We start from the raw sequence: 24,837 nt of genomic DNA on the forward strand, positions 1-24,837 counted from the left end.
GAGGAGAAAGGCAGGACCTAGTATTGTTTTATGTATCTATAGCACATGATGAGGGCTCACTTAGGACCAGGGACAGCTGCTGGTCTACTCTTCCTTCTTAGCAGAATTGCCCCACTTTCAGCCTCCTCAGCCATAGATACATCTGGGCTCCCTCTCCAGCACCACAGCCTTCTCAGTAAGATCTAGAGAGAAGGGCCCAGTTCTCCCCATTCTGACCTATGAGGTTTGAGTCCCTTGATGAGGTTATGTCCATGTGTCCCACATCCCCTCCTCCACTTTTTTTTTTTTTTTGTCGGTCGTGGGGCTTGAACTCTAGGCCTGGGCGCTGTCCTTCAGCTCTTCAGCTCAAGGCAAGTGCTCTACCACTTGAGCTACAGCGCCACTTCCGGTTTTCTGGTAGTTTATTGGAGATAGGAGTCTCACAGTCTTTCCTGCCCGGGCTGGCTTTGAACCGTGATCCTCAGATCTCAGCCTCCTGAGTAGCTAGGATTACAGGCGTGAGCCACCAGCGCCCGGCTTCCCTCCTCCACTTTTTTTCTAATACTTACTGGGGCTTGAGTTCAGGGTCTTGTGCACTGCTTTACTTTTTTTTTTTTTTAGTCTCCTATTTGTCTGCCTTGGTTGATTCCAAACCTCAATTCTCAGATCTAAGCTTCCTGAGTAGCTAGGCTTATAGACTTGAGCCACTGCTGACCTCTGCATGAGTTCTGTGTTCTCCATTCTTCCTCATTCAATTTCTTCCTGCACCAGATAGCATCAGTCACTTTATTATAATTTGCCCTCCCTTCAATCCTCTTATCAACTAACTCTTCATCTGTACTACGCAGAGATGTTACATCTCTTTTGTGCATGCAGAGATATACATACTTTTGGTCCTTTAGTTCTAATACATGGCATCCAGCTGTTTTCTACCTCCCCTACCCTTCCCATGGCAAATATAGTGTATATAAAGTAGGAAATGAGAGCTTTTGAAATCAGAAGAACTGGCTTTCAAGTTTATTGTGCCACTGACCTGTTGTGTTGGATGTAGACCTATGGTATACTGCTAGACAAGTAGAGTCTTCAATTCTCTGTTTCCTTGTCTTAAGGATTCTTACAAACACCCCCCCCCCAAAAAAAAAAAAAAAAAAAACAACAACCCTTAGAAATGTAGTCTCAACAGGTGCTGGTGGTCCAGGCCTGTAATTCTAGCTACTCAGGAGGCTGAGATCTGAGGATCATGATTCAAAGCCAGCTCAGGCAAGAACGTCCTTGAGACTCTTAACTTCCAATGAACTTCACTAAATGACTCAAGTGGTAGAATGCTAGCCTTGTGCAAAAAAGTTCAGAGACAGAGCCCAGGCCCTGAATTCAAGCCCAGGACTCACATAAAAATTGTCTCTGGTGAACAGTACTGCTCAATGCCTGATTGACAGACTACTGAGGATAATAGCAAATGAGATGTAAATAACTACCTCAACATATTATAAATAAACTTAACCCTCAAGACAATCCCATCAGGAAGTACTGTTGTTAAACCACCTATTCTTCAGATAAGGAAATTGGCACCGACATTCCTGTAAGACTCATAAGTAGCCAAACACAATTTTCAGATCCAGGCAGTTTGCACTGAGATAAAAATTACACAATGTGGGTTGGGAATGTGGCATAGTGGTACAGTGCTTGCATGCATGAAGCCCTGGGTTCCATTTCTCATACCACATAAACAGAAAAAGGCAGAAGTGACTCTGTGGCGTAACTGGTAGAGTGCTAGCCTTGAGCAAAAGAAGCTCAGGGACAGTGCCCGGGCCGAGTTCAAGCCCCAGGACTGGCAAAAAAAAAAAAAAAAGTAGTGTGTGCACAGCTGCTTAACATGAACGGCACGTAGGCGCTACTCAACTTGCGGTAGTAACTTAGGGGGCCGGTGTTCTGGAGGGGAGTGCCAGTGCCTGCAGCAGGCTGATAGAAGCACTCTAGAAGAGGAGGGAGAGGGGGCCAGGAGCCAGTGAAACTACAACACCCAGTATGCATCACGCCTCCCACGGAGGCACTTCCGACCTGCCCTCAGCATAGGCTGTTCATTGGCTCTCTGTGCTAGGCGGTGATTGGAAGATAGTAACAGTGCTAGCCTAGGATTGGTGAGGCTGCCATAGGCCACGCCTCAAACCCGGAAGTAATCGCCCCACAAACCCATGTGTGGTGGAGAAACGAGTTTGAAGGGAATGTTTCTGTCCCTCAGCGAAACATCTCTGTCCCTACCCTTCCGAGAGCTATTTTTAAGACACAACTTCCCCCAAACTGTTCCCGTTGAGTCCGGACACGCAAGCTGTGCCTAATGGAGTCTACGTTCAGCAGCCCTGCAGAGGTGGCCCTGCAGAGGGAGGCGGGCGTCCCAGGATTGCTCACTCCTTCTGCGGACCTCGACCGAGTGTACGAGCTGGAGAGAGTTGTTGGATTTGTCCGAGACCGGCAATGTCAGCGGGTAAGGGCCGACTTACGGTATGTATGTGGTGGGGTGTTCGTCTCCGAGTATGTGTCGTCTAGAGGATCGGGATCTTAGGGAGATTTTCTGAGGACAAGATAGGACGAGGGCTCCTCTGGGATCTTTGAAGCTTAGTATGGGTGGAGAAAGGGGTGGGGGGAGTCCCAGAGGTTTTCTGTGATGCGGGAGAAGCTGTTTCTGACTCCACGGCTTATGCTTAAAGGTGGCCTTGCAGTTCCCTGACCAACTACTGGGAGATGCAGGAGCCGTGGCTGCACGATTAGAAGAGACCACTGGATCGAAGATGTTCATTTTAGGCGATACCGCCTATGGCAGGTGTGAACTTGGGCGTAAATGGGGTAGGCCTGCAGTCCAGGTTTGGGATTTCCCTGCTATGTTAGTTAGCGTTTGCCTCTAATAACATGGTAATGATGATGAATAGCGTGGTGGTGGTGGTGATGACGGTGAGGATAATGACAGTGACTCCTCTCACTGACCATAGTTCCCATTGGTGACAGCTTATCTGGGGTGGGAACAGATCTCACGATGGTATCTCTCCTGCAGCTGCTGTGTGGATGTGCTGGGTGCCGAGCAAGCTGGAGCTCAGGCCCTTGTACACTTTGGCCCTGCCTGTTTAAGCCCTCCAGCTCGACCACTGCCTGTTGCCTTCATCCTTGGTCAACGTTTTGTGGCTTTGGAGCTCTGTGCCAAGGCTTTTGAAGCCCAGAACCCAGACCCCACAGCACCTGTGGTACTGCTGAGCGAGCCAGCCTGTGCCCATGCCCTGGGTGAGAGATTATGCCTGTATAGAAAGGAAAGATAGGCCATGAAATTTCCCATTTCAGTACACTCCTGTAGAGCTCTTGACATGGGTTGGCCTAGCCTTTGTTTACCAGTCTCCTGGGGATAAGGGATCTTGTATTTTTCTAGGCCTCAACCCTGATACTACATTCCTTTTTTTCCTCCAGAGGCCTTGGCCACTCTCCTGCGCCCAAAGTATCAAGATCTGCTTGTCTCTAGTCCAGCTCTTCATCTGCCAGTTGAGGCTTCCAATCCAGAGTCTGAGCCTCTGGAGTGTTTTGGGCGTCACTTTCCTCTAGCCCCAGGGAGGAGACTGGAAGAATATGGTGCTTTCTATGTGGGGGGTTCTGAGGCCAACCCTGATCTTGACCCAGACCTGAGCAGGCTGCTTTTAGGGTGGGCACCAGGGAAGCCCTTCTCTTCCTGCTGCCCAGACACAGGACAGATACAGGATGAGAGTGCCCGGGCTGGACGGCTAAGAGCACGAAGACGGTATCTGGTAGAGAGGGCCAGAGATGCCCGTGTGGTAGGGCTGCTGGTAGGCACATTGGGTGTGGCCCGACACCGTGAAGCACTGGCACACTTGAGGAACCTGACTCAGGCTGCAGGCAAACGTAGTTATGTGTTGGCCCTGGGACGGCCCACCCCTGCCAAACTTGCCAACTTCCCTGAGATGGATGTCTTTGTGCTATTGGCTTGTCCTCTGGGTGCCCTAGCCCCGTATCCTTCTGAGAGCTTCTTCCGGCCTATCTTGACACCATGTGAGTTGGAGGCTGCCTGCAACCCTGCTTGGCCACCTCCAGGCCTGACTCCATACCTCACACATTATGCAGACTTGTTACCTGGTGAGTGATGGGACACTCCTGACAGAAACTTGGGATATAGAGTCTGGGAACCAGTATTGATTTCTTTTCTCCCTTCCAGGCTCTCCTTTCCATGTGCCTCTCCCACCACCTGAGTCAGAGCTGTGGGACACCCCAGATGTGTCACTCATTTCTGGGGAGCTCCGACCCCCACCTTCTTGGAAGTCATCAAATGATCCTGGGTGCTCTGCCCTGACCCCTCGGCCCTCACTGCAGCTGGCTGAGAGCAGCCCTGCAGGTAAGTGTACAGCTCTCCACCACCTGCTGGGCTCTTCCCCAAGTCCAGCTGACTTAGACTATGCTCCCTCTCTCTACAGCCTCATTCCTTAATTCCCGGAGCTGGCAGGGCCTGGAGCCATGCCTGGGTCAGACTCCTGTGACAGAAGCTGTGAGTGGAAGACGAGGGATTGCCATTGCCTATGAGAATGAGGGAAGCAGTTGATACTGTAGACCAGACACACAAACTTAAGAGTCTCTGTTGGGATCTTTAATGCTCCAAGATCCTTGAAGGAGCCTGAATGGAGAGATGTCAATGGTCCCTCATTGAAAACAGAATCCATGTCCTCTTCTCCTGGTACTGAGAGGCTTAGCTCATATTGGCTCAGTAAATGCGTTGTTTGATGGGGAAAAGGGCTTAGGGGTTTCCCAGAGGCCTTCTGGGCCCATCTGTTGTGAGCACAACATAAGACCTTTAGCCAGTCACACACAGTTCTTCATCTACAGGTGACCATCTGCCCTTGTTAAGGGACAGATGTGTTAGATGGTTCAAAGCAAGATTTCACAACCTAAGCACTGTTGACATTTTAGTCTGGGTAGTGTCTCCAGACAATGGGAATGTCCTTTTTAGGGACATAACCAGCAGTAGTTATGCCTCTACTGATCTCCCACTGGTCTAGGACTATACTGTCCAGAATAACATTCACTAGACACATGTGGCCATTTTAATTTCAATAAAATATATTAAAACCTCTATTTCTCAGTCACACTAATCACATCTCAAGTACTCAAATAACTGCATGAGGGGACAGCACAGCTAACGGGCATCTCTGTTACAGAAAGTTCTATTGGATAATGCTGGTCTACTTTGACTCAAAGCTTGTTTTCCCAGGGACATCACAGAAACTCAAATAAGCCAAATACTTTTTCTCCTGTTTCTTTTTATTCATCCAATAGTCAGGCCATGTACAGATCCTATGGGTGCAGATTTGAATTTTATTTAACTAGATTCCTGCCTTAATGTGGTTCAGAAGTGAGTTAAGCCGGGAGCCAGTGGCTCAGGCCTGTATTCCTAGCTACTCAGTAGGCTGAGATCTGAAGATCATGGTTCAAACCCAGCCCGGGCAGGTTTGTGAGACTCTTTATCTCCAATAAACCACTCAGAAAACCAGAACACTGTGGCTCAAGTGGTAGAGTGCTAGACTTGAGCTGAAGAGCTGAGGGACAGCACCCAGGCCCAGAATTCAAGCCCCATGACCAATCAAAAAATAAGAGAGAGAGAATTAAATAGGCAGTGACCAACTAGTGAAACAGTATATCTGTGAAGAGGGAATCCCAGGTGTAGGTGGATCTCATAGCAGGCATTTGATGAAGACTCAGGCAAGGCTAAGATGGTTCTTGTAGAGTAAAAAATAATTGCCAGGAGACCCAGGCACCAGTGGCTCACACCTGTAGTCCTAGCTACTCAGGAGGCTGAGATCTAAGGATTATAGTTCAAAGGTAGCCAGGTAAGGAAAGTTTGTGAGACTCTCATCTCCAACTAAACATCAGAAAACCAGAAGTGGTGCTGTGGCTCAAGTGGAAGAGCACTGGCCTTGGGCTGAAGAGTTTAGGGACAGCACCCAAGCCCAGAGTTCAAGCCCCACAACCAACAAAAATAATAATAATTGCCAGGGGGAAAAAACCAAACCCAAAACAATAAAAAGCATTTGGGCTTAATTACAGGCATCCATCAACTGACATGGTGGGTGCTTTAAGTAAAGTGGAATTGTGGGCTGGGAAAATGGCTCAGTGGTAGAGTGCTTGCCTCGCATGCATGAGGCCCTGGGTTCAATTCCTCAGCACCACATAAGCAGAAAAAAACTGCAAGTGGCACTGTAGCTCAAGTGGTAGAGTGCTAGCCTTGAGCTGAAGAGCTGAGGGACAGTGCCTAGACCCAGAGTTCAGGCTCCACGACTTACCAAAAAAATAAAATAAATAAATAAAGAATTGCTAGGGCTAGGAAGGTGGCTCAGTGGTAGAGCGCTTGCCTTGTATGCCTGAGGCCCTGGGTTCGATTCCTCAGCACCACATAAGCAAAAAGAAAAAAGCCGGAAGTGGTGCTGTGGCTCAAGTGGTAGAGCGCTAGCCTTGAGCTGAAGAGCTGAGGGACAGCGCCCAGGCCCAGAGTTCAGGCCCACGACCGGACCAAAAAAAAAAAAGAATTGCTAGACCATAAAATTTGAGAAAGTGAAGTGAAAAAAATGACTGATTCTTCTCTGTTTTTCTTGAGAATCTTCTTATATGCTAGCATTGTCCAAATCTAATTCCCTGACTTTGTCTAATGGTAGACAAACTGTACTAACTGTGGAAACTGGAACAAAGTGGGCATCAATCATGTTCTACAAATGTATTGAGGACCCACTGTGTCGGTGCTTACATTCTTTCAGGAGAGGTAGACAGAATACAATATTTAGTATAGCCAGTTGTGATAAGTAAGCCATCCAAGGAAATACAAAGCTGGGCAGAAAAGGAGTGTTCAAGGAGATGGGCATTACAGTATTAAATAGGATGGTCAGATAAAGCCTTTGAAAGTGAGCAGAGACTAGAAGTCACAGAGAAAAAAACCAGATGGCTAATTAGAAGCAGAGAGAACAGATGCAAGGACACGTAGGGTATGATAACAGGTAGCTGAGGCAAGAGGGCAGCCACAGAGAGTGGAGTATTAGGGGCCCAGGGAAGCAATTCAGTGGTGAATGCTTGCCTAGCATGCCAGAAATCCTGGGTTCCAGCCTTAGATCACCCCACAGTGCCCCAACTCACCCCAAAGTACCCCACCTTCACTCCCACCCTGGGTGGGAGCATGGGACGCTATATAGATAGAATCTTGTTTTTTTGTGTTTGTTGTTGTTGGTCATGGGGCTTGAACTCTTGGCACTGCCCCTGAGCTCTTCAGCTCAAGGCTAGCCTTCTACCACCAGAGCCACAGCGCCACTTACAGTTTTCTGGTGGTTAACTGGAGGTCAGAGTCTTGTGGACTTTCCTGCCCGGGCTGGCTTTGAGCCACTATCCTCAGTTCTCAGCTTCATGAGTAGCTAGGATTACAGGTGTGAATCACCAGCACCCGGGCGAATGTTAATATTTTGTCTTTTGTAAGTGAAATGGGAATGCTCGGGCATTTCAGCTAGGAGTGACAAGGCCTTACAAGGATCTCGGGGCATAATGGGAACTCAGAGCTGACACACGGAGATCACTACTGAGTGTTAACAGTACATACTAGGGATATATACAGTTGGGTGCCAACACAGCTGCCAGTAGGGAAGAACTGAGAACCAGCTGGTGTTAGCCAGGCAATAGGCTGCGCACAGAAGAAACAGCCCAACACTGAAAAGGACGATGGTGGCCAGAGACCCACAGGAGCTGGAACCTGGCAAGAGGGCGCCAGAACCGCCCCTGAGGCGGAACTACAAGTACCACAATGCTCTGCGCCTGTCGGACGCCGCCGCCAAGCTCTAGCCCGAAACGCAGCACGCAGGGGCTCGGTGGAGGTCACGTGGTGCCGCGGAGTCACGTGGGCACGTCAGGTGACGCTGCGGGCGGGTGTGTAGACTGCGGGTGGAAGGTGGACGCTGGGACTCGGGTTAGCTCTGGCTGCACCAGTCCTACCCCCGCCGTCGTTGCCACCATGTCGGGGCTAGTGCTGCTGTATTCCGGGGTCTTCGTGGCCTTCTGGGCCTGCATGGCTGTCGTGGGTGAGGCCGGGCCCGGGCGGGCGCGGGCAGCGGCGGGGCGAGCCGACCGGTTAGAGGCACCGGGGCTGCGGTGGCAGGAGCAGCAGGCCCCGGCGCCTCTCTCCTGGCCTCCCGGACCTGCCTTCCACCTGCTGGAGCCCCCGACCGCTGTGGAGGCCAGGTTCGGGCGGTGGCAGGTGGGAGCCACGGGTCCTGTCATAGCATCGTACTGCTTCCGTCCCTTTTCTTGCTCGCGACCAGCCTGCTTGGGTCTCAGCCGGCCGCTCTGGTTCCCCTTCTCCATCGTTTACACCGTCTCCCCTCCCCCTTGTCATTCCTCACAGCATGTTGGGTAAACAGCGGCGCCGGCGGGATCCGGTGGGGTCTGGCAGAGTCTGGCCCACACTTACTGCTCCCTCCTGGCCTCCAGGGTTTTCAGACCTGCCCTACGCGTCTGTGAAGGGTCTTTGTGACATTGAGGGAACTATGTTAGAGGGAGTGGCAGAAAAACGGAGGACTGAGCAGAAGGATATGTTTCACTTGGGGGCTAGCCCGAGCACTTCCTTGTCTTGAATGTAGATTAGATGGTCGCCAACTGGACAGTCCATCTCTAGGTTGGGGAGCTTCTCCCGAGAGCAGTCCCTCATCCTTTTTCTCACTGCTGCAGGAATCTGCTACACCATTTTTGACTTGGGCTTCCGCTTCGATGTGGCATGGTAAGGGAGGGCAGGGAGTGGATTCCCCTAACAGCGGCTTCTCTCTGTGGTCTGAGCCCCTGCCCCACACCATGGGCCTTCAGGAGATTGAAAGCTATCTTTGCAGCTTGTGAGCTGGTGGGGTTTGTGTCCCCTTTCCAACAAGAGCTGAGTTATTCTTCCCTTTTCGACACCAGGTTCCTGACTGAGACTTCCCCCTTCATGTGGTCGAACTTGGGCATTGGCCTAGCAATCTCCTTGTCTGTGGTTGGGGCAGCCTGGTGAGTGTTGGGATGGTGGACTTGGGGGGAGGGGCTGAGTCATTGCAAATGGTATCATTTGGTTCTTAGTCATCCACGGGGCAGTGTCTTAGCCTTTCCTTAGTTGCTTCTCCTTCCACCAGGGGTATCTATATTACTGGTTCCTCCATCATTGGCGGAGGGGTGAAAGCCCCCAGGATCAAGACCAAGAACCTAGTCAGGTAAGGGCCCTTGGTGGAGGAAGAGCTGTGGTTGATTTGATGGCATACTGCTTCTGATGAGTCTCTCAACAGGGTGGGATGTGAGTAGAAGAAAGGTTGAGGACTTTCAGGAGGCTGTTTTTTTATATTTTTCTCTTCTCTTCTTCACCCACCTTTACCACTGCCAGTATCATATTCTGTGAGGCTGTGGCTATCTATGGCATTATTATGGCGATTGTCATTAGCAACATGGCTGAGGTAAGGAAAACCAGGGTGAGGGGTGGTTATCCATTCCAGTGTTTTACACATTGTGTAGAGATTGCAGGGAGGGGAAGTGGGTGCATAAGGGATGGTTTCTGATTTTTTTTTTTTTTTTGCCTGCTCTCCCCTAGCCTTTCAGTGCTACTGACCCCAAAGCTATTGGCTATCGAAACTACCACGCAGGTGAGTAGGTGGGTGGGTGTCTAAAGGTGAAAAGCTGGGCCTTCATACCTGCTAAAGAGCTAAAGAGCTCCTGCCTCCCAGCTTGGACTCCCATTTTGATACTCTCTCAGCTATTTGGTCTGCTTTGCAGAGTTGGGGTGGGATTGGTCCTGTTAGTCCATGTTGGGCCCTGTCTTCATCCCTCCTGTATGTGGCTTGGTCTCAGTGAGCAACTCTCTATCCCTAGGCTACTCCATGTTTGGGGCTGGCCTCACAGTGGGTCTGTCTAACCTCTTCTGTGGAGTCTGCGTGGGCATCGTGGGCAGTGGGGCCGCCCTGGCCGACGCACAGAACCCCAGCCTCTTTGTAAAAGTTCTCATCGTGGAGATCTTTGGCAGTGCCATCGGCCTCTTTGGGGTCATCGTCGCAATCCTTCAGGTGCCAGATCCCATTGGGGAGTCTTTGTCCTTACCCCCTCTCAGCCTTACCCTCCTTACAGAGGAGTTGAAAGTGCTTCCCTCTCTACCCATAACAGCTTCCACCACCTCATTCCAGTCTCCTGTTTCTCCTTGTTTTTGTCTCTGTTGCTGTGTGTTTCTCTCATTTAGACCCTCTTTCTGTTTTTATCTGTTATCCTTTTCCTGTCTGCTGCTGACTCTGGAAATACAGATGATGTCTTTGTGGTCTGGATTGGGTTGGGATCTTGTTTTATGTCAGTGCGTCTTGACCTGTTTCTCTCAAGGCCTGTATCTGTGTCTGACATGGTTGTCAAGACAGTATGTCTTATGACCTAAAGGATCAGCTTGAGGGGCCAAATGATGAGGTGCTTGACTGCGTTGACTTGACACTATATGCCACTTCGCTCCATCTATCTGTTCCACACTCTTTATCTGGCTGTCCTTGTTCATTTGTCTGCTGTCTGGTCATCATCTATTGTCTGTCTATTGGGTTACAGACTTGCTGGGTCAGGTCTTGTTCACTGTCTTATCAATGGTCTTCTACCCCTGTCTGATTTCTCCCATTCTTCTTTTTCAGACCTCCAAAGTGAAGATGGGTGACTAGATGATCTGGTGGGTGGGGCCATGCCCTGCTCTTATTTATTGCTGTTTTTCCTGGGATAGCTGGAGCTGTACCTCTTAGCCTTCCAGGGGCCTTGGTGTTCAGGGCCCTTCTGCACTCACCTTTTTGCTGCCTGTTGACTTAGAGGCACCACAGTCCAGGCTGCATCTTCAGTGTGAGAAGTGGGCTGTTGATGGTGACTGTGTACAGTTGTGCACCTGTGGCCCCAACTTCCACCCTTACCCATCTTTCCGTTGTTGTGAAATAAACGTGTTATTTGTCTGGGTTAATGCAGCTTCTTTGCCATCTTGCGCCACCTTCACAGAGAAAGGGTAAAGGGCCCATATGACTCCACTTCATCTTGCCACCTTCTGGACACACCATCTCCACTGCTGACTAAGCTAGCTAGCTCTTGGGTGGGGAGGAAAAGGTGCTAGGCTAATCCTGGAGGTCTTCATGGAAGAGCCCGGGGTTCTGGAGTTCTCCTATCCCTATGTCCTCAGTGGCCCTGTTCACTAGGCCCAAATTGACACAGTTGTTTAGCTGGCTCCTTCCTCAGGCATCATCACCCCCTATGGTGGGACTCCCAGCCAATTCTCTTCTGTCTCTGACAGTCCTATTCCTGAGCCCATTCCTTCCCGGCAACCCCTATTCTAGTTCCAATTCTCAGGGCCCTGACTCAGTTCCGCCCACTCCGGTCCAATCTCTGATTTTCTCTTAATCTTACCCAACTTCCAGTTTCCCCAGAAACCTCAGCCACCCCTCCCCCCCATCCATGCCTTTAAGGGAATGCCCAACGGGCAGCCCCCTCTGCACAGGCTCCCAGGAACTGGCTGCAAAATCCCTAGCCCCCGAGCTGCCTCCGTCCATCCTCCAGTCCCCGACTCTCCGCTAAGGGGCTAGGCCAGTTGGCGCCCTCTCTCGTCCCACCTCGGAAGCCAGCGGTGGCGGGCTGGCGGGCTGGCGGGCCCCTCCCGCCTCGGCCTCGCCTGGCTGGGCGCGCTCGTCCCCGAGCGGGGCGGGCGTGGAGCGGCGCAGCGCGTGCGGGCGCGCTGGAGGCGGGGGACGCGGGGACGGGAGCGCGCGCGCGGGCGCGGGCGCGGGCGCGCCGGCCGGGCCGGCCTTGCCCCTCCGAGGCGCCGTAGCGCGGGAGGGAGGGAGGCGGCGGCGCTGTGGTCCTTCGGTCCGCCGGTCGGTGGGGCTGCCCGGCCCCGCCCTGCCCCCCCGGGGCGGCTCGGCTCCATGGCCCGCGGCAGCAGCGGCGGCGGGAGGCGGCCTGGGGGCCGCGGGGCCCGCTGACCTGACCGGGTGGCTGGAGGCGGTGGGGCCGGGCCATGGGGGACGGAGCCGTCCGCAGCCACCGGAGCCAGGAGCCCCGCTGGAGCTGGAGCGGCGTCCCCTGCTGAGCCCCGAGCGCCGGGTGAGAGGAGGGCGCGCAGCCCCCCACCCCGGGCCCCGGCCTCCCCGGGGGCAGCCCAAGCTCGGCCCCAGATCCCAGCCCAGGACCGGTGAGAGAGGCGCCGGCCGCCAGCCCCCGGCCTGGCTTCACCCCATCTCACCCCACCCCCATTTCTCCGCTCCCCCGCCTGGGTTCCTCCGCCCGCCCCCAGCCAGCTTCCCTTATTGTCCTCGCTCGCCCCAGCCTCGTGGCGCGGGGAGGCGCGCTGTTCACGTCTCCCGAGTGCCTCGGCCCCCGCCCCCCACACCCCCACTCCACCCTCGCCCCCAGGCTCCACACCCACCACCCTGTCCCGGGGTGCCACGTGTCAGCCTCTCAGCCCCGCCCAGGCGCACCCCTCTGCTTGGTGGCCAGCGTGACCCAGAACCCCTGCTCCAGAGGGAGGGGTGGGAATGCTTGCACGTGGGTCTGGGTGTGAGCTGTCCAGGAGTCTGCCTGTATGGCTGTATTAGTCCCAGAACAGCCAGCTTTGTCGGTGAGTGTGTGGTTCCTCAGTGACCGGGGTGTGTCTGTGACTATGTGTAGTTTGAGGTGTCTGAGTGTGGGTAACTACCGCTGGGATCAGGGGTGCCTGTGTTTTTCTCTCTGAGACCAGTGCCCCTAGAAGCACTGCCAGAAGTGGTTGCTGTTCTGCTGAAAAACCACAGCTGGAACCAGAGGTCAGACAAGACCCCTCCCTACTAGTCAGTGAACTATACCCTTTCTCTAGGGCCTAAACATGTTTTTTTTGTTCCCCTGAGAATCTGGAAGCAGCTGTGCTGGGTGAGATCCAGAGCTGCTTTGAGGTCTCTGGTGAGGGTATCTCCTGCCCCACCCTGTACATGACCTCTCACTCCTGTGGGAAGGGATGATGTAAATATCTTGTCTGCATTGGGCCCAGTGGATGCTGAGGGCCACTCCCAACCTGGTCCCAGTTGGCCTGGCCTGCTTGCCACTGGGACCTGAATGAGTGAATCACTTCCCAGCACGGCTCCTGGAAGGACCGAAAAGTTATGAGTATAAAGTGCTGCTGCATGTGCCTACCAGTGCATGGTAGGTACTCAGTGAATGCTCCCCCTTCCTAAGCCGTGAGCCCTGAGTTAAGACCCATGAGGGTCTGTAAGTGTGTTTCCATGCTTAGATATAAACCTGTGTGTTCAGAGTTGATGTGTCTTCATTCCTTAGAAGTATATATGTAGTTGTGCAATAGGAAGTGTACCTGCTTGTGTTTGCATAAGGATCAGGGAGGACGGCAGTATGTAAGTTCATGTGCTTTAGTGCTGAAGTGTGCCTGAACGTAAATGAGCCTTGAGTTGCCAACTGAGTGTTTGCAGATAGAATGTGACTCTGTGAGTGTCAAGTGGTGTGAGCAGGCAAGTCTTTGAGTATGATATGGGTCTTTGAGTGTGAACCACTGGGCTGGTGGCTGGTAGGCAGCCTTGCCCATCCTTCTCTGACCTGTGGGGTCTCTTTTTCTCCTTCCTTGCTCAGGCCGGCAGCCGGATGCCCCGGCCCATCGGGCGGGCCAGCGGCCGCCTGCGGGATGAGCAGACTGCTGGGGGGGACGCTGGAGCGGGTCTGCAAGGCTGTGCTTCTTCTCTGCCTGCTGCACTTCCTTGTGGCTGTCATCCTCTACTTTGACGTCTACGCTCAGCACCTGGCCTTCTTCAGCCGCTTCAGTGCCCGTGGCTCCGTCCGTGCCCTCCACTTGGCAGCCAGCAGCAGCACCAACTGCTCAAGGCCCAACGCCACTGCCCCCAGTTCTGGGCTCCCTGAGGTCCCCAGTGCCAAGCCTGGCCCTACAGCTCCTGTCCTGCCACCTTGTCCTGACTTGCCACAGGGTCTTGGTGAGCTTGCAGGGTAGGGCCTGTATATAGGGGTGGGAAGGGGGTCCTACCAACGTGACAGGGGAATGGAGTCTTAGACCCATGGGGGTACCATGGGTCCAGGTCTGTTGAAAAAGGGTCATTCCTGGGGTTCCATCACCCATTCCCAGGAGGCCAGTGTCCCTGGATTCTGGCGAAGGCCCTGATTCCTAACACTGTCCTGCCTGCAGTGGGCCGACTGCTGATCGAGTTCACTTCACCCATGCCCCTGGAGCGGGTGCAGAGGGAGAACCCAGGTGTGCTCCTGGGCGGCCGCTATACTCCACCTGACTGCACCCCAGCCCAGACAGTGGCCGTCATCATCCCCTTTAGACACCGGGAGCATCACCTACGCTACTGGCTCCATTATCTACACCCCATCTTGAGGCGGCAGCGGCTGCGCTACGGCATCTATGTCATCAACCAGGTGCGTGGTCTGTGGCACCCTACTGGGCACTGAGCCATCACGGAGGCCATACACACCTGTGGGAATGCCTGCTCAGGAATGCAGGGGCCCATATGCCTAGTTGTATATACAGGGGTTGGTAGGCATCTGTGGGTCCTTGTTTGCCACGGTTGTCAGTATGTGAGTGCATGGGCATGGAGGGATTACCCGTGTGTCAGTGTACACAGTGTGCACAGGAAGATTCATATGTGCAAAAGGGCTGTGTGTGCACATGAATGCTCGCTTGTACACTAGCAAGTGCATGACCACCAAAGGAGCTGATCCCTACTGTCTGCCCTTAGCAGGCCCCACCCCATGGTAGGAGAGGCCTAGGGTACACTGACTAGATAGGAGGAGGTATTGAGAGCTCCAAGGAGAGGGAAAGGTCGACTCAGAGAAGGACAAAGCCTAGGGCCTCTAGGTGCATGTGTTTGGCCACAGCTGTGGCCAGAGGGCTGAAAGTAGCATGTAAGTTCTTGCAAGGCTGACAATGTCTCAGAGCAGATCTGGTGTAGGCCCTCTCCTGGACTTGAATGTGGATCCCTGTTGACTCCATGAGGATGCTGTGTGATTGGAGTTGGAGCGGGAGCTCTGGCAGCACAGAGGGCCTGGGCCAGCCCTGATGCTGGGAAGCAATTGTTGGGATGAATCTTGAGGGATGAATAGGCAGCAGCTGGCGGAGGCAAGCGTTCTAAGGAAAGGGACCTGGTGGGCCAGGATCAGTAAGAAAACTGGTCTCCTGTGTTTAGGAACTACTAGCTGAGGTATAGCTGAGTAGCAGAGATTACTGGAGGGATTGATGGAAGCCAAATCAAGAAGGGTCAGTTGAACTCCAACCTGGAGATAATGGGGCACCATTGTGTTAAGTGGGGAATAACTCCTGTATTTGCCTTTTTAGAAAGACATTTGAATGGTAGAGAGGGGGAAGCAAGAGGCAGTGTGACCATTTAGGAAGAAGTTACAGTGGCCAGGAAAGAGATGGTGAATGTGGGTCTAGGACAGTCCTTGTGACAAAAGAGAGATGTCAAGACAAGGCGAGGATTTCGGTCTTGGCTGTTGGCTGTGTGGATGGCCGCACCTGTGGATTACATGGGGCGCACAGGAGCTGAGCCAGGACTAGGGAAGATTGTGATTCTGAACCTCTCTCACCTGCTAGGAGTTTGAGAGCTGGGGAAGGGGCAGGAGGGAATACAGGCAGTCAGATGGTAAGTCTGGGCCTAGGTAGGAAAGGGATCCAGAAATCCAGTTTGTAGAGGTTTCTTCAAACCACCATCAACATGCTCACAGTGCCTGGATGTAAAAGGAGAAAGCCAGCCCTGAAAGGATGGGTGAAGAGAAGGAGGCTGCTACAGATGCCTAGAACATGGGCTAGAGGGTGACAAGGGACCCAGGAGAGCGGGTGTCCCAGAAGCCCAGCAGGTGTCAGGAAGGAAACGCAGCAGCTGCGTGAGCACTGTGGGGGAGTGAGGAGGCATGTGGACCAAGAAGCGTCCAGTGGATTTAGCAACAAGGTGGGCCCAGCAAGAGCCATTTCAGGGGCATGGTGGGGGCGGAAGCAGATTGCAGTGGGTTGAGGAAGGAATTGGATTTGACAAAATAACTGATTGGAGACAACTCCTTAAAAAAAAAACAAAACTCTCTGCTGTGAAGGAAAGGCAAAAGGTATAGTGTGATGGCAGGAAGAAGGTTTGCTTTTTCTCTCTCTCTCTCCAGGGAGAGAATTGAGCATGTTTGTGAGCCATGTGGGGGAAACCTAAGGCCTCTAGCTGGTGAGATAGAACAGAAGGAATGCCATGAGCCAGGGGGAAATGGACAGAAACCTCCACAGGCTAGTGGAAGAGAAGTTCAGTAGTAGGAGGGGAAGGCAACTTTCTACCCATCAGACTCAAGCTGGGCTGCAGTAGAGGAGGGTCCTCTATTTCTTCTCTCTTTATAGAGGGGCCCACTCACAGACTCCCCTCCCCAGCAGTTTCTAGCCTTAGCCTAGGTGTGGTAAGGTGTCAAGAGTACTTCTTTTTTTTTTTTTTTGAATTTTATTTTATTTTGCTTCTTTTTTTATTGTGAAAATACTGTACAGAGGGGTTACAATTACATGGGCAAGATAATGAGTACATTTCTTATCAAGCATTGTAGCCTCCTCCTTTGTTTCCCCTTCCCATCCCTTCCCATCTTCCCCCCCCACCCCCCCCAGTCCTCCCCCCACCCCTGCACCAAAGTTGTAAAATTCGTTTTCGACATAAAGACTTGTACATCTCATTGTTGCAATGGGTCCACCTGTATTCCTATTTAAACGATTTGTTTTGTTTTTCCCCTTCCCCTCCACAAATTATACCGACATGAAATATAGTGAAAGCAGGGGTCAAGAGTACTTCTTAGCCAGGCACCAGTGGCTCACACCTGTAATCCTAGCTACTCAGGAGGCTGAGAGCTGAGGATCTGGATTTGAAGCTAGCCCGGGTAGGAAAGTCCATGAGACTTTTATCTCCAATTAACCACCAGAAAACAGAAATGGAGCTGTGGCTCAAAGTAGAAGAACACTAGACTTAGAAAAAGCTCAGGGAGGGCTGGGAAGGTGGCTCAGTGGTAGAGCACTTGCCTTGCATGCTTGAGGCCCTGGGGTCGATTCCTCAGCACCACATAAGCAAAAAGAAAAAACAACAACAAAAAAAAAACAATAAAAATTTTAAGCTGGGCACTGGTGGCTCACGCCTGTAATCCTAGCTACTCAGGAGGCTGAGATCTGAGGATCGCAGTTCAAAGCCAGCCCGGGCAGGAGAGACCGTGAGACTCCTATCTCCAATAAACCACCAGAAAAACGGAAGTGGCGCTGTAGCTCCAGTGGTAGAGCGCTCGCCTTGAGCTGAAGAGCTGAGAGACAGCGCCCAGGCCCAGAGTTCAAGCCCCATGACCGACAAAAAAAAAAAAAAAGAAAGAAAAAGCTCAGGGAGGGCTGGGAAGATGGCTCAGTGGTAGAGTGCTTGCCTTGCATGCCTGAGGCCCTGGGTTCGATTCCTCAGCACCACATAAGTAAAAAGAAAAAAGCCAGAAGTGGCACTGTGGCTCAAGTGGTAGAGTGCTAGCCTTGAGCTGAAGAGCTGAGGGACAGCGCCCAGGTCCAGAGTTCAGGCCCCATGACCAGACCCCCCCCCAAAAAAAAAGAAAAGAAAAAAAGCTCAGGGACAGTGCATAGACTCTAAGTTCAAGCTCTTCTCCTCCTCTCCCAAAAAGAGTACTTACTCTGATCTAATCTGTCTTCCTCTGTCCAGAATTTGGTGATTTATCCTGTAGCCCCATTTCTTAGGGTTCCTCTGTTTACTGAGATGTGACTACCTATAGCTCTCTGTTTGTCACTTAGTTGGAGAGACAGGTGAATCTAGCTCAGTCCAATCCTTGTTTCAGAGGCTGCCTAGGAGGTACCTGAGCTTGTGGGTCAGTTCTCGTGGCTTGCATCTCAGACACTGGTCATTTGGGGCATTCCTCACTTCGTGACTGTATGCTCAGCAGGGATCAAGACTAGAGCTGGGTGTCTCTAGAATCCCTGCTGGCACAAAGGAGAAGGCCACAAGGGCATATTTGAAAGAGTGAATGAATGAGAGCTCTAAATATCTTTTTCGTGGACACTGGTGTATAAAAGAGGACCAGAAGAGAGAGGGACGAATTATATTGGGCTATGAGGTTTAGTCCAGAGTATCTTTCCAGATATGAGTATAATAAGCAGAGGAGAGGGCTGGGAAGGTGGCTCAGTAGTAGAATGCTTGCCTTGCATGCATGAGGCCCTGAGTTCAATTCCTCATCATCACACAAGCAGGAAAAGCCAGAAGTGGCACTGTGGCTCAAGTGGTAGAGCGCTAGTCTTGAGCTGAAGAGCTAAGGGACAGTGCCCAGGCCCAGAGTTCAGGCCCCACGACTGACAAAAAAAAAAAAAAAAAGGAGAATAGATTGATCTAGCCGGATCTGTTATTTCCAAAGCATGGAGACAAAAAAGAATCTAGAGTGTTGTATGTTCTGTACTTGTTGAGGTTGGGTCTGAATGGGTCAGAAAGGATACTGGAACTAAATTTTGAAAGTTCTTTGTGAAAGTTTCCCAGGGTGCCATGCAGAGAAGGAAAGACTGGGTGGTTCCCCGGGGGACTTCTCTGGAAAATGAAGTGGCAGGCACTTGAAGGCCACAGATCCACAGCTGATCTATCCCGTTCCCCTCAACCCTTCTCCTAGCATGGTGAGGACACCTTCAACCGGGCCAAGCTGCTCAATGTGGGCTTCCTAGAAGCACTGAAGGAGGACGCTGCCTATGACTGCTTCATCTTCAGTGACGTGGACCTGGTCCCCATGGATGACCGCAATTTATACCGTTGTGGTGACCAACCCCGCCACTTTGCCATCGCCATGGATAAGTTCGGCTTCCGGTGAGGTGTTTTTCTTAGCAAGGCCCAAACCTCCATAACCCCACTTCACCTAGGCCCTCACTCAGTCCTGGTACCCTGCTAGACCCCAGCCCAGATCCTTCTGGCTAAGCCAGCTCCCCATTAAGTCTCTGCTTGAATATCTTCCCCCACACCTTATCCCTGGTCCTTCAACTTGAATCCCCTTGTGGTCCTGACACCCTGCCTTCCCATCCTATAGGCTGCCCTATGCTGGCTACTTTGGAGGTGTGTCAGGCCTGAGTAAGACTCAGTTTCTGAGGATCAATGGATTTCCCAACGAGTACTGGGGCTGGGGTGGCGAGGATGATGACATCTTCAACCGGTGAGTAGGGGTCTGGGTCAAGAGCAGACTGAGTGGGCCAGCGGGTAAGGCACAGATTGGGTGGGCTTTGCTTGGTGCCTGCTCCAGGCTGTCTGTTCCATCTTCAGGATCTCCCTGACGGGGATGAAGATCTCCCGCCCAGACATCCGAATAGGCCGCTACCGCATGATCAAGCATGACCGGGACAAGCATAATGAGCCCAACCCTCAGAGGTGACTTCCCTGGCACCCCTGCCCCAAGCACCCCTAATTCTTTATCATTAGAGGGGACTTCCCTGATTCTTTTTTTTTTTTGGGTCCGGACGTGGGCCTGAACTCTGGGCCGGGGCGCTGTCCCTCAGCTCTTCAGCTCAAGGCTAGCGCTCTACCTCTTGAGCCACAGCGCCACTTCTGGCTTTTTTCTTTTTGCTTATGTGGTGCTGAGGAATTGAACCCAGGGCCTCAGGCATGCAAGGCAAGCACTCTACCACTGAGCCACCTTCCCAGCTCCACTTCCTTGATTCTTTTTTTTTTTTTTAATTTTATTTTATTTTATTTGAGAACATACTGTACAGAGGGGTTACAATTACATGGGCAGGATAATGCATACATTTCTTACCAAGCATTGCAGCCTCCTCCTTTGTTTACCCTTCACCTCCCTTCCCAGCCTCCCCCCTCCCCCCTACTTCCTTGATTCTTGATCCCACCTGCCCTCCATTCCTGAACCCCTAGAGATGTTCTAGGAGCATCTTTGACTCCTGACTTCAGAGGCCACTGATCCGTGAAGGTAATCCAAGGCCTCTGACCTCTGACTCATAAAGGTGACTCCAAGAACTCCTAATCCCTGCTCCTTCTACTCCCTGTTCCCAGTTATCTCTCAACCCTGGCCTGATTTCCTAGAGGTGACCAGAATTTAAAGTCGGGGTTCATATTGCCATTGAGTAAAATGCATTCCCCTCTGTGTCCTCAAAGATCTCACTTGTGTGTCTTACTGCCCTTGTGGGAGCAGAGAGGATGAGACAGTTGGCACTGGATACAGCTCCAGGGTATCAAAGGAGCAGTTTGGGGCAAGTAGTAGAAAGATGTACCAAACCCCTTTGCCATGGGAGGAAGGAGTCGCAATTTTAGGGAATTCTTGGGTGTCTGGTGTTGGCTGGAAGAAGGGCTTAAAGGGTATGTGCAATCCAACGAGGACTTCTTGGATGTCCTAACACTTATCTGTGACTTGCATCAAACCTGAGGGTGGGAACAGGTTTGGTCATGCCCATTCCTTGCCCTGCTGTCTTACACAAAGCTCATTATAAGTAAGGGGACAGGCAGCTCCAGGTGTTGAGGGCAGTGCTGCCAGAGCTGAAGAGGGAGTGGAGTGATGGGGAAACTTGCTAGTCTGAAAAGAATTACTCATTCACCAAATAGTTGTCCTATACCCACCTTGGGCACAGTGGTGCATTTACCAAAGCTACAGGCTGGGTATGTGGCTCAGTGGTAGAGTGCTTGCCTAGCATGCATGAAGCCCTGGGTTCTATTCCTCAATACTACATACACAGAAAAAGCTGGAAGTAGCACTGTGGCTCAAGTGGTAGAGTGCTAGCCTTGAGCACAGAGAGGCTCAAGGACAGTTCCCAGGCCCTGAGTTCTAGCTCCAGGATGCCAAAAAACAAACAACAAAACTAACAGAGGAAGCCAGTGTGGATGAAGGTTTTTTTTTTAAATTCATTTTATTTGACTTTATTTTTTAAATTTTTATTGTTATTATAAAGGAGATATACAGAGTAATCAGACAGAATCAGGTACAGAGGGGTTATAGTTACGTAAATCAGGTAATGAGTACATTTCTTTTTGGACAACATCACCCTTTCCCTTGCTCTCTCCCTGTGAAGGTGTATTTTTAATAAGTATAGGATGTAAACATGCATGGCATATATTGAGACTCTTAAGGCTGGGAGAGACAATAGGGGGCAATGCTGTGTGTCTGAGGTCTTGAGCACCTTCTAGGTGGAGAGTTTTAGCTTTTGTGCCTGGGGGTCTGGGGGAGTAGGAAGTCTTAGAAGGGCTTAGAGCAGGGAGGGGCAGGACCAGATTTGAAAGACTTTTGAGCTTCAGGGGGATAGATGAAGGCTGGCCCTATTGATATGGACACTGGCAGGGCTGGAAGAAATGGGTGGAGCTGAGCTGCAGGGAGTATGCTAGGGTGAGGACCTAGGGAACTACTGTTTTCCCAGCATTTCTGCTTTGAACCCAGGATGGAGGAGTATGGGAGGTAAATGAATTTATGCACTGATGTGGGGTTGGAGTTTCACCAAAGCAGGAGGCCCCAGAAAGACCAGGAAGTTGATGAAAAAAGCAAGTGGTTCAGGGCAGTCGAGGGGAAGTACACTGAGACCCTAAAGAGAGGGGGCTGATGGGGCTGGGAATGTGGCTCAGTGGTAGAGTGCTTGCCTAGCATGCATGACGGCCTGGGTTCGATTCCTCAGTACCACACAAACAGAAAAAGCCGGAAGTGGCGCTGTGACTCAAGTGGTAGGATGCTAATCTTGAGCAAAAGAAGCTTAGGGACAGTGCCCAGGACCTGAGTTTAAGCCCCAGGACTGACAAACAACAAAAAGAGAGGCCGGGGGGGGGGGGGGGGGGGGGGCTGGGAAGGTGGCCTCAGTACTTGCCTTGCATGCCTGAGGCCCTGGGTTCGATTCCTCAGCACCACATAAGCAAAAAGAAAAAAAAAAGCCGGAAGTGGTGTTGTGGCTCAAGTGGTAGAGCGCTAGCCTTGAGCTGAAGAGCTGAGGAACAGCGCCCAGGCCCAGAGTTCAGGCCCCACGACCGGACCCAAAAAAAGAGAGAGAGAGAGAGGGCTGAGCCGAGCTGAAAAGGCCTGCAGGAGGGAAGGAGTAGGGCTCTTGGTCCCATCTGGTGCAGTCAAGTAGTGATGCCTGATTGAGTGTGGAAATGGCCAAGTAGCAAGAGATTTCTGAATGATGGTTCTATTACCGGTTTTGCTTCAGATCTAGTTGTAGATTTCTTTCTCACCATACCTGCCCAAACTATCAGCAAGTCATGTAGTTCCACCGAAAAACATTTGAGCTCTTGCCAATACTGGTGGCTCATGCCTATAATCTTAGCTACTCAGGATGCTGAGATCTGAGGAGAGCAATTTGAAGCCAGCTTGGGCAGAAAAGTCCCCATGAGACTCTTATCTCCAGTAAACTACTCAAAAAAGCTGGACATGGTGCTGTGGCTCAACTGGTAGAGTGCTAACCTTCAGGCCAGGAGGCCAGAGAAGCTCAGGGACAGCACCCAGGCCCTGAGTTCAAGCCCCAGAACTGGCAAAAAACAAAAACAAAAAACATTTGAGTCCATCTTTTTTTCCCCTTTTCTACCTCTAGTCTGACCTCTGGTACTTGCCTACATTTCTGCATGGGCTTCCTCCATGTCTTTACACACACACACACACACACACACACACACACACACACACACACACACACACACACACACACACACACACACACACACGGGCTTCCTCCATGTCTTTATATAATCACACAGACACACACACACACACACACACACGGATTAAGAGTCCTTCAGTAACTTCTCACAAAATAGAATATGAACTGCTTACTCTGCTTACTCTGACTTACAGATAGTCTGTTTTCCCTTTTGTTCACACACAAAGTTCTAGCCATGTAGCTGTGCAAAATCTTGTTCTCAGTGTAGGGGTAGCATGTACTCTCACCTCTGCTGCCGGGGCTGCTCTCCCTACTGCCTGCAACTCATGTCACATACTCTTTTTTTTGAGGGGGGTGGGGGTGGGGTCTGGTTGTGGGGCCTCAACTTGGCCTGGGCACTGTCCCTCAGCTCTTCAGCTCAAGGCTAGCGCTCTACCACTTGAGCCACAGCGCCACTTCTGGTTTTTATTCTTTTTGCTTATGTGGTCTGAGGAATCGAACCCAGGGCCTCATGCATGCAAGCCAAGCGCTCTACCACTGAGCCACCTTCTCAGCCTCACATACTCTTTTCAAGGCTGTACCTCATCAGCCTAGCCCGCTGGTTATTCCTTTGCCTGTTACCTGTCTCTTAGTGACAAACTTGCCAGGAGAGGAATGACCTCACCTGTGCTGTTCATGGCTGTATCTCTGATGCTCAGTGCATAACCTAGCACATAGGGACAGACTATTCACTAAGTGGATGAGGAACAGAAGACAGCACAGGTTTGCAGAGTAAAGATGACACATCTGACATTGGACACACTGCATTGGAGACGCCTATGGGAGGCCTCGTGTCAGGGTCTACAGCTTAGAATAGAGGTATGAGCTGACACTTGTGAGACTTTCTCACAGGTACTTCTGGGACCGGAATGGAGGAGTCATTGGCTGACCAGACTTCCCTCCACCCCCACGCAAAGATGAATGAAGGGGGTGAGATCTCATTTTTTGAGGGCAGATGCAAGAACAGAGGATTTCTGAGTTACCCCTGGCAGGAGTGAGGTGGTTTGAGCTTTAGTCCCTAGAGATCCCATATTGAGCCTGGCAATTAGCACTGATCTGCACCCATTTCCGTTCTTTCTAGGTTTACCAAGATTCAAAACACGAAGCTGACCATGAAACGGGATGGCATTGGGTCAGTGCGATACCGGGTCTTGGAGGTGTCTCGGCAACCTCTCTTCACCAACATCACAGTGGACATTGGTCGACCCCCATCATGGCCCCCTAGGGGCTGACATTAATAGACAAAAGTTCTTGGTGCCAATGATTGCTTGCCAGAGGACTGACCTACAGCCTGGCTCGGGCATCTGTTCAATGGGCGACCCCCAGGACTGAGCTGTGGGTTATGTTTGAGGGTCTTATAGAGACCGCCAGTTGGACCTAGAAGTTCCAGAACCCACTTTGAGGGGCTTCTGGCCTGGGCAGGCCCCTCAAATGTGGCCCTCTCTGGGGTCAACCCTTCTTTCTGCCCCACTTCCCCTAGCCCAGCCTTCCTCACTGTCAGGGTCCGGCCAGCCCCTGTACTGCCTCGCGGAGTGGCCTGGGCTAGGTCACTCCACCTCTCTGTGCCTCAAGTTTCCCTCCTCCCCCTTGAGTCCCCTAGGGCCTGGAAGGATGGGAGGTATGACTAGGGGGCAGTGTCTCTTCCAGGGGGAATTCTCAGACATGAGACTCCCCCATGCTCCCAGGGGAGGGGAAACCTTTTTCATTCAACATTGTAGGGGGCAATCTTTGGTGTGCCTCCTGCTGAGGAGCAGCCCCAGGAGGGGACCAGAGGGGGTGCTGTGTTGCTGCCTGGGACCTTGGGGTTGGCTTTTGCATGGGGGGGTAAGGGGACTGGATTAGTCTATAGTTCCCGCCTCCCTGTCTCAGAGAGGAGGCAGAAGCCCCAGAGGCCGGCTCATGTTTGTACATTGCACAGAAACTTGTGTGGGTGCTTTAGTAAAAAACGTGAATGGAACGTCCTCTGTGTCTGCTGGGGAGAGAGACACGGGTCCTGGGACTTCAGTCAGCTGCAGCACACAGGGACGTGGACACTCCCCCCCCCTCCCTCCCCCCCCCCCTCCAGCTTCGTGCCAGCTCACTGGACTTGCAAACTTAACTTGTCATTGCCTAAGGCCAGTGAAGTAATGAACTCGAGACCAGATTTCTGTCTTCCACCTGCCTAGAGGCGGAAAGAGCCCAAGGCACTGTGG

At 51.9% G+C, this 24,837-nt stretch overlaps 3 protein-coding genes across 4 annotated transcripts; all 3 read left to right on the forward strand.

Moving 5' to 3' along the window:
* Positions 1-2,186: 2,186 nt before the first annotated feature.
* On the forward strand, positions 2,187-5,269 carry Dph2 (diphthamide biosynthesis 2). The gene is made up of 6 exons (XM_042678328.1): positions 2,187-2,461; positions 2,685-2,797; positions 3,026-3,249; positions 3,430-4,107; positions 4,187-4,363; positions 4,443-5,269. The coding sequence occupies exons 1-6, from the start codon at positions 2,315-2,317 to the stop codon at positions 4,565-4,567; spliced, it is 1,464 nt and encodes a 487-aa protein (XP_042534262.1). The 5' UTR covers positions 2,187-2,314; the 3' UTR covers positions 4,568-5,269.
* A 2,637-nt stretch (positions 5,270-7,906) lies between these two features.
* Positions 7,907-10,973, forward strand: Atp6v0b (ATPase H+ transporting V0 subunit b). Its single transcript, XM_042682435.1, has 8 exons — positions 7,907-8,072; positions 8,719-8,767; positions 8,944-9,027; positions 9,150-9,227; positions 9,395-9,464; positions 9,599-9,650; positions 9,877-10,067; positions 10,665-10,973. Exons 1-8 carry the CDS (start codon positions 8,006-8,008, stop codon positions 10,689-10,691), a joined length of 618 nt encoding a protein of 205 aa, XP_042538369.1. The 5' UTR covers positions 7,907-8,005; the 3' UTR covers positions 10,692-10,973.
* A 1,040-nt stretch (positions 10,974-12,013) lies between these two features.
* B4galt2 (beta-1,4-galactosyltransferase 2) lies at positions 12,014-24,601 on the forward strand. 2 transcript variants are annotated; one of them, XM_042678502.1, is made up of 7 exons: positions 12,014-12,108; positions 13,618-13,973; positions 14,183-14,418; positions 18,652-18,842; positions 19,060-19,182; positions 19,290-19,394; positions 23,727-24,601. In XM_042678502.1, the coding sequence occupies exons 2-7, from the start codon at positions 13,670-13,672 to the stop codon at positions 23,875-23,877; spliced, it is 1,110 nt and encodes a 369-aa protein (XP_042534436.1). In that variant the 5' UTR covers positions 12,014-12,108; positions 13,618-13,669; the 3' UTR covers positions 23,878-24,601. The 2 variants fall into 2 exon arrangements, with proteins under 2 accessions (XP_042534436.1, XP_042534437.1); XM_042678503.1 differs by lacking the exon at positions 12,014-12,108 and adding an exon at positions 12,592-12,622.
* The last annotated feature ends 236 nt before the right edge of the window (positions 24,602-24,837 follow it).

The sequence above is a fragment of the Dipodomys spectabilis genome, unplaced genomic scaffold (genome assembly GCF_019054845.1).
Source record: "Dipodomys spectabilis isolate Male_0828 unplaced genomic scaffold, ASM1905484v1 ptg000002l, whole genome shotgun sequence".
Taxonomy (NCBI): Eukaryota; Metazoa; Chordata; class Mammalia; order Rodentia; family Heteromyidae; genus Dipodomys; species Dipodomys spectabilis.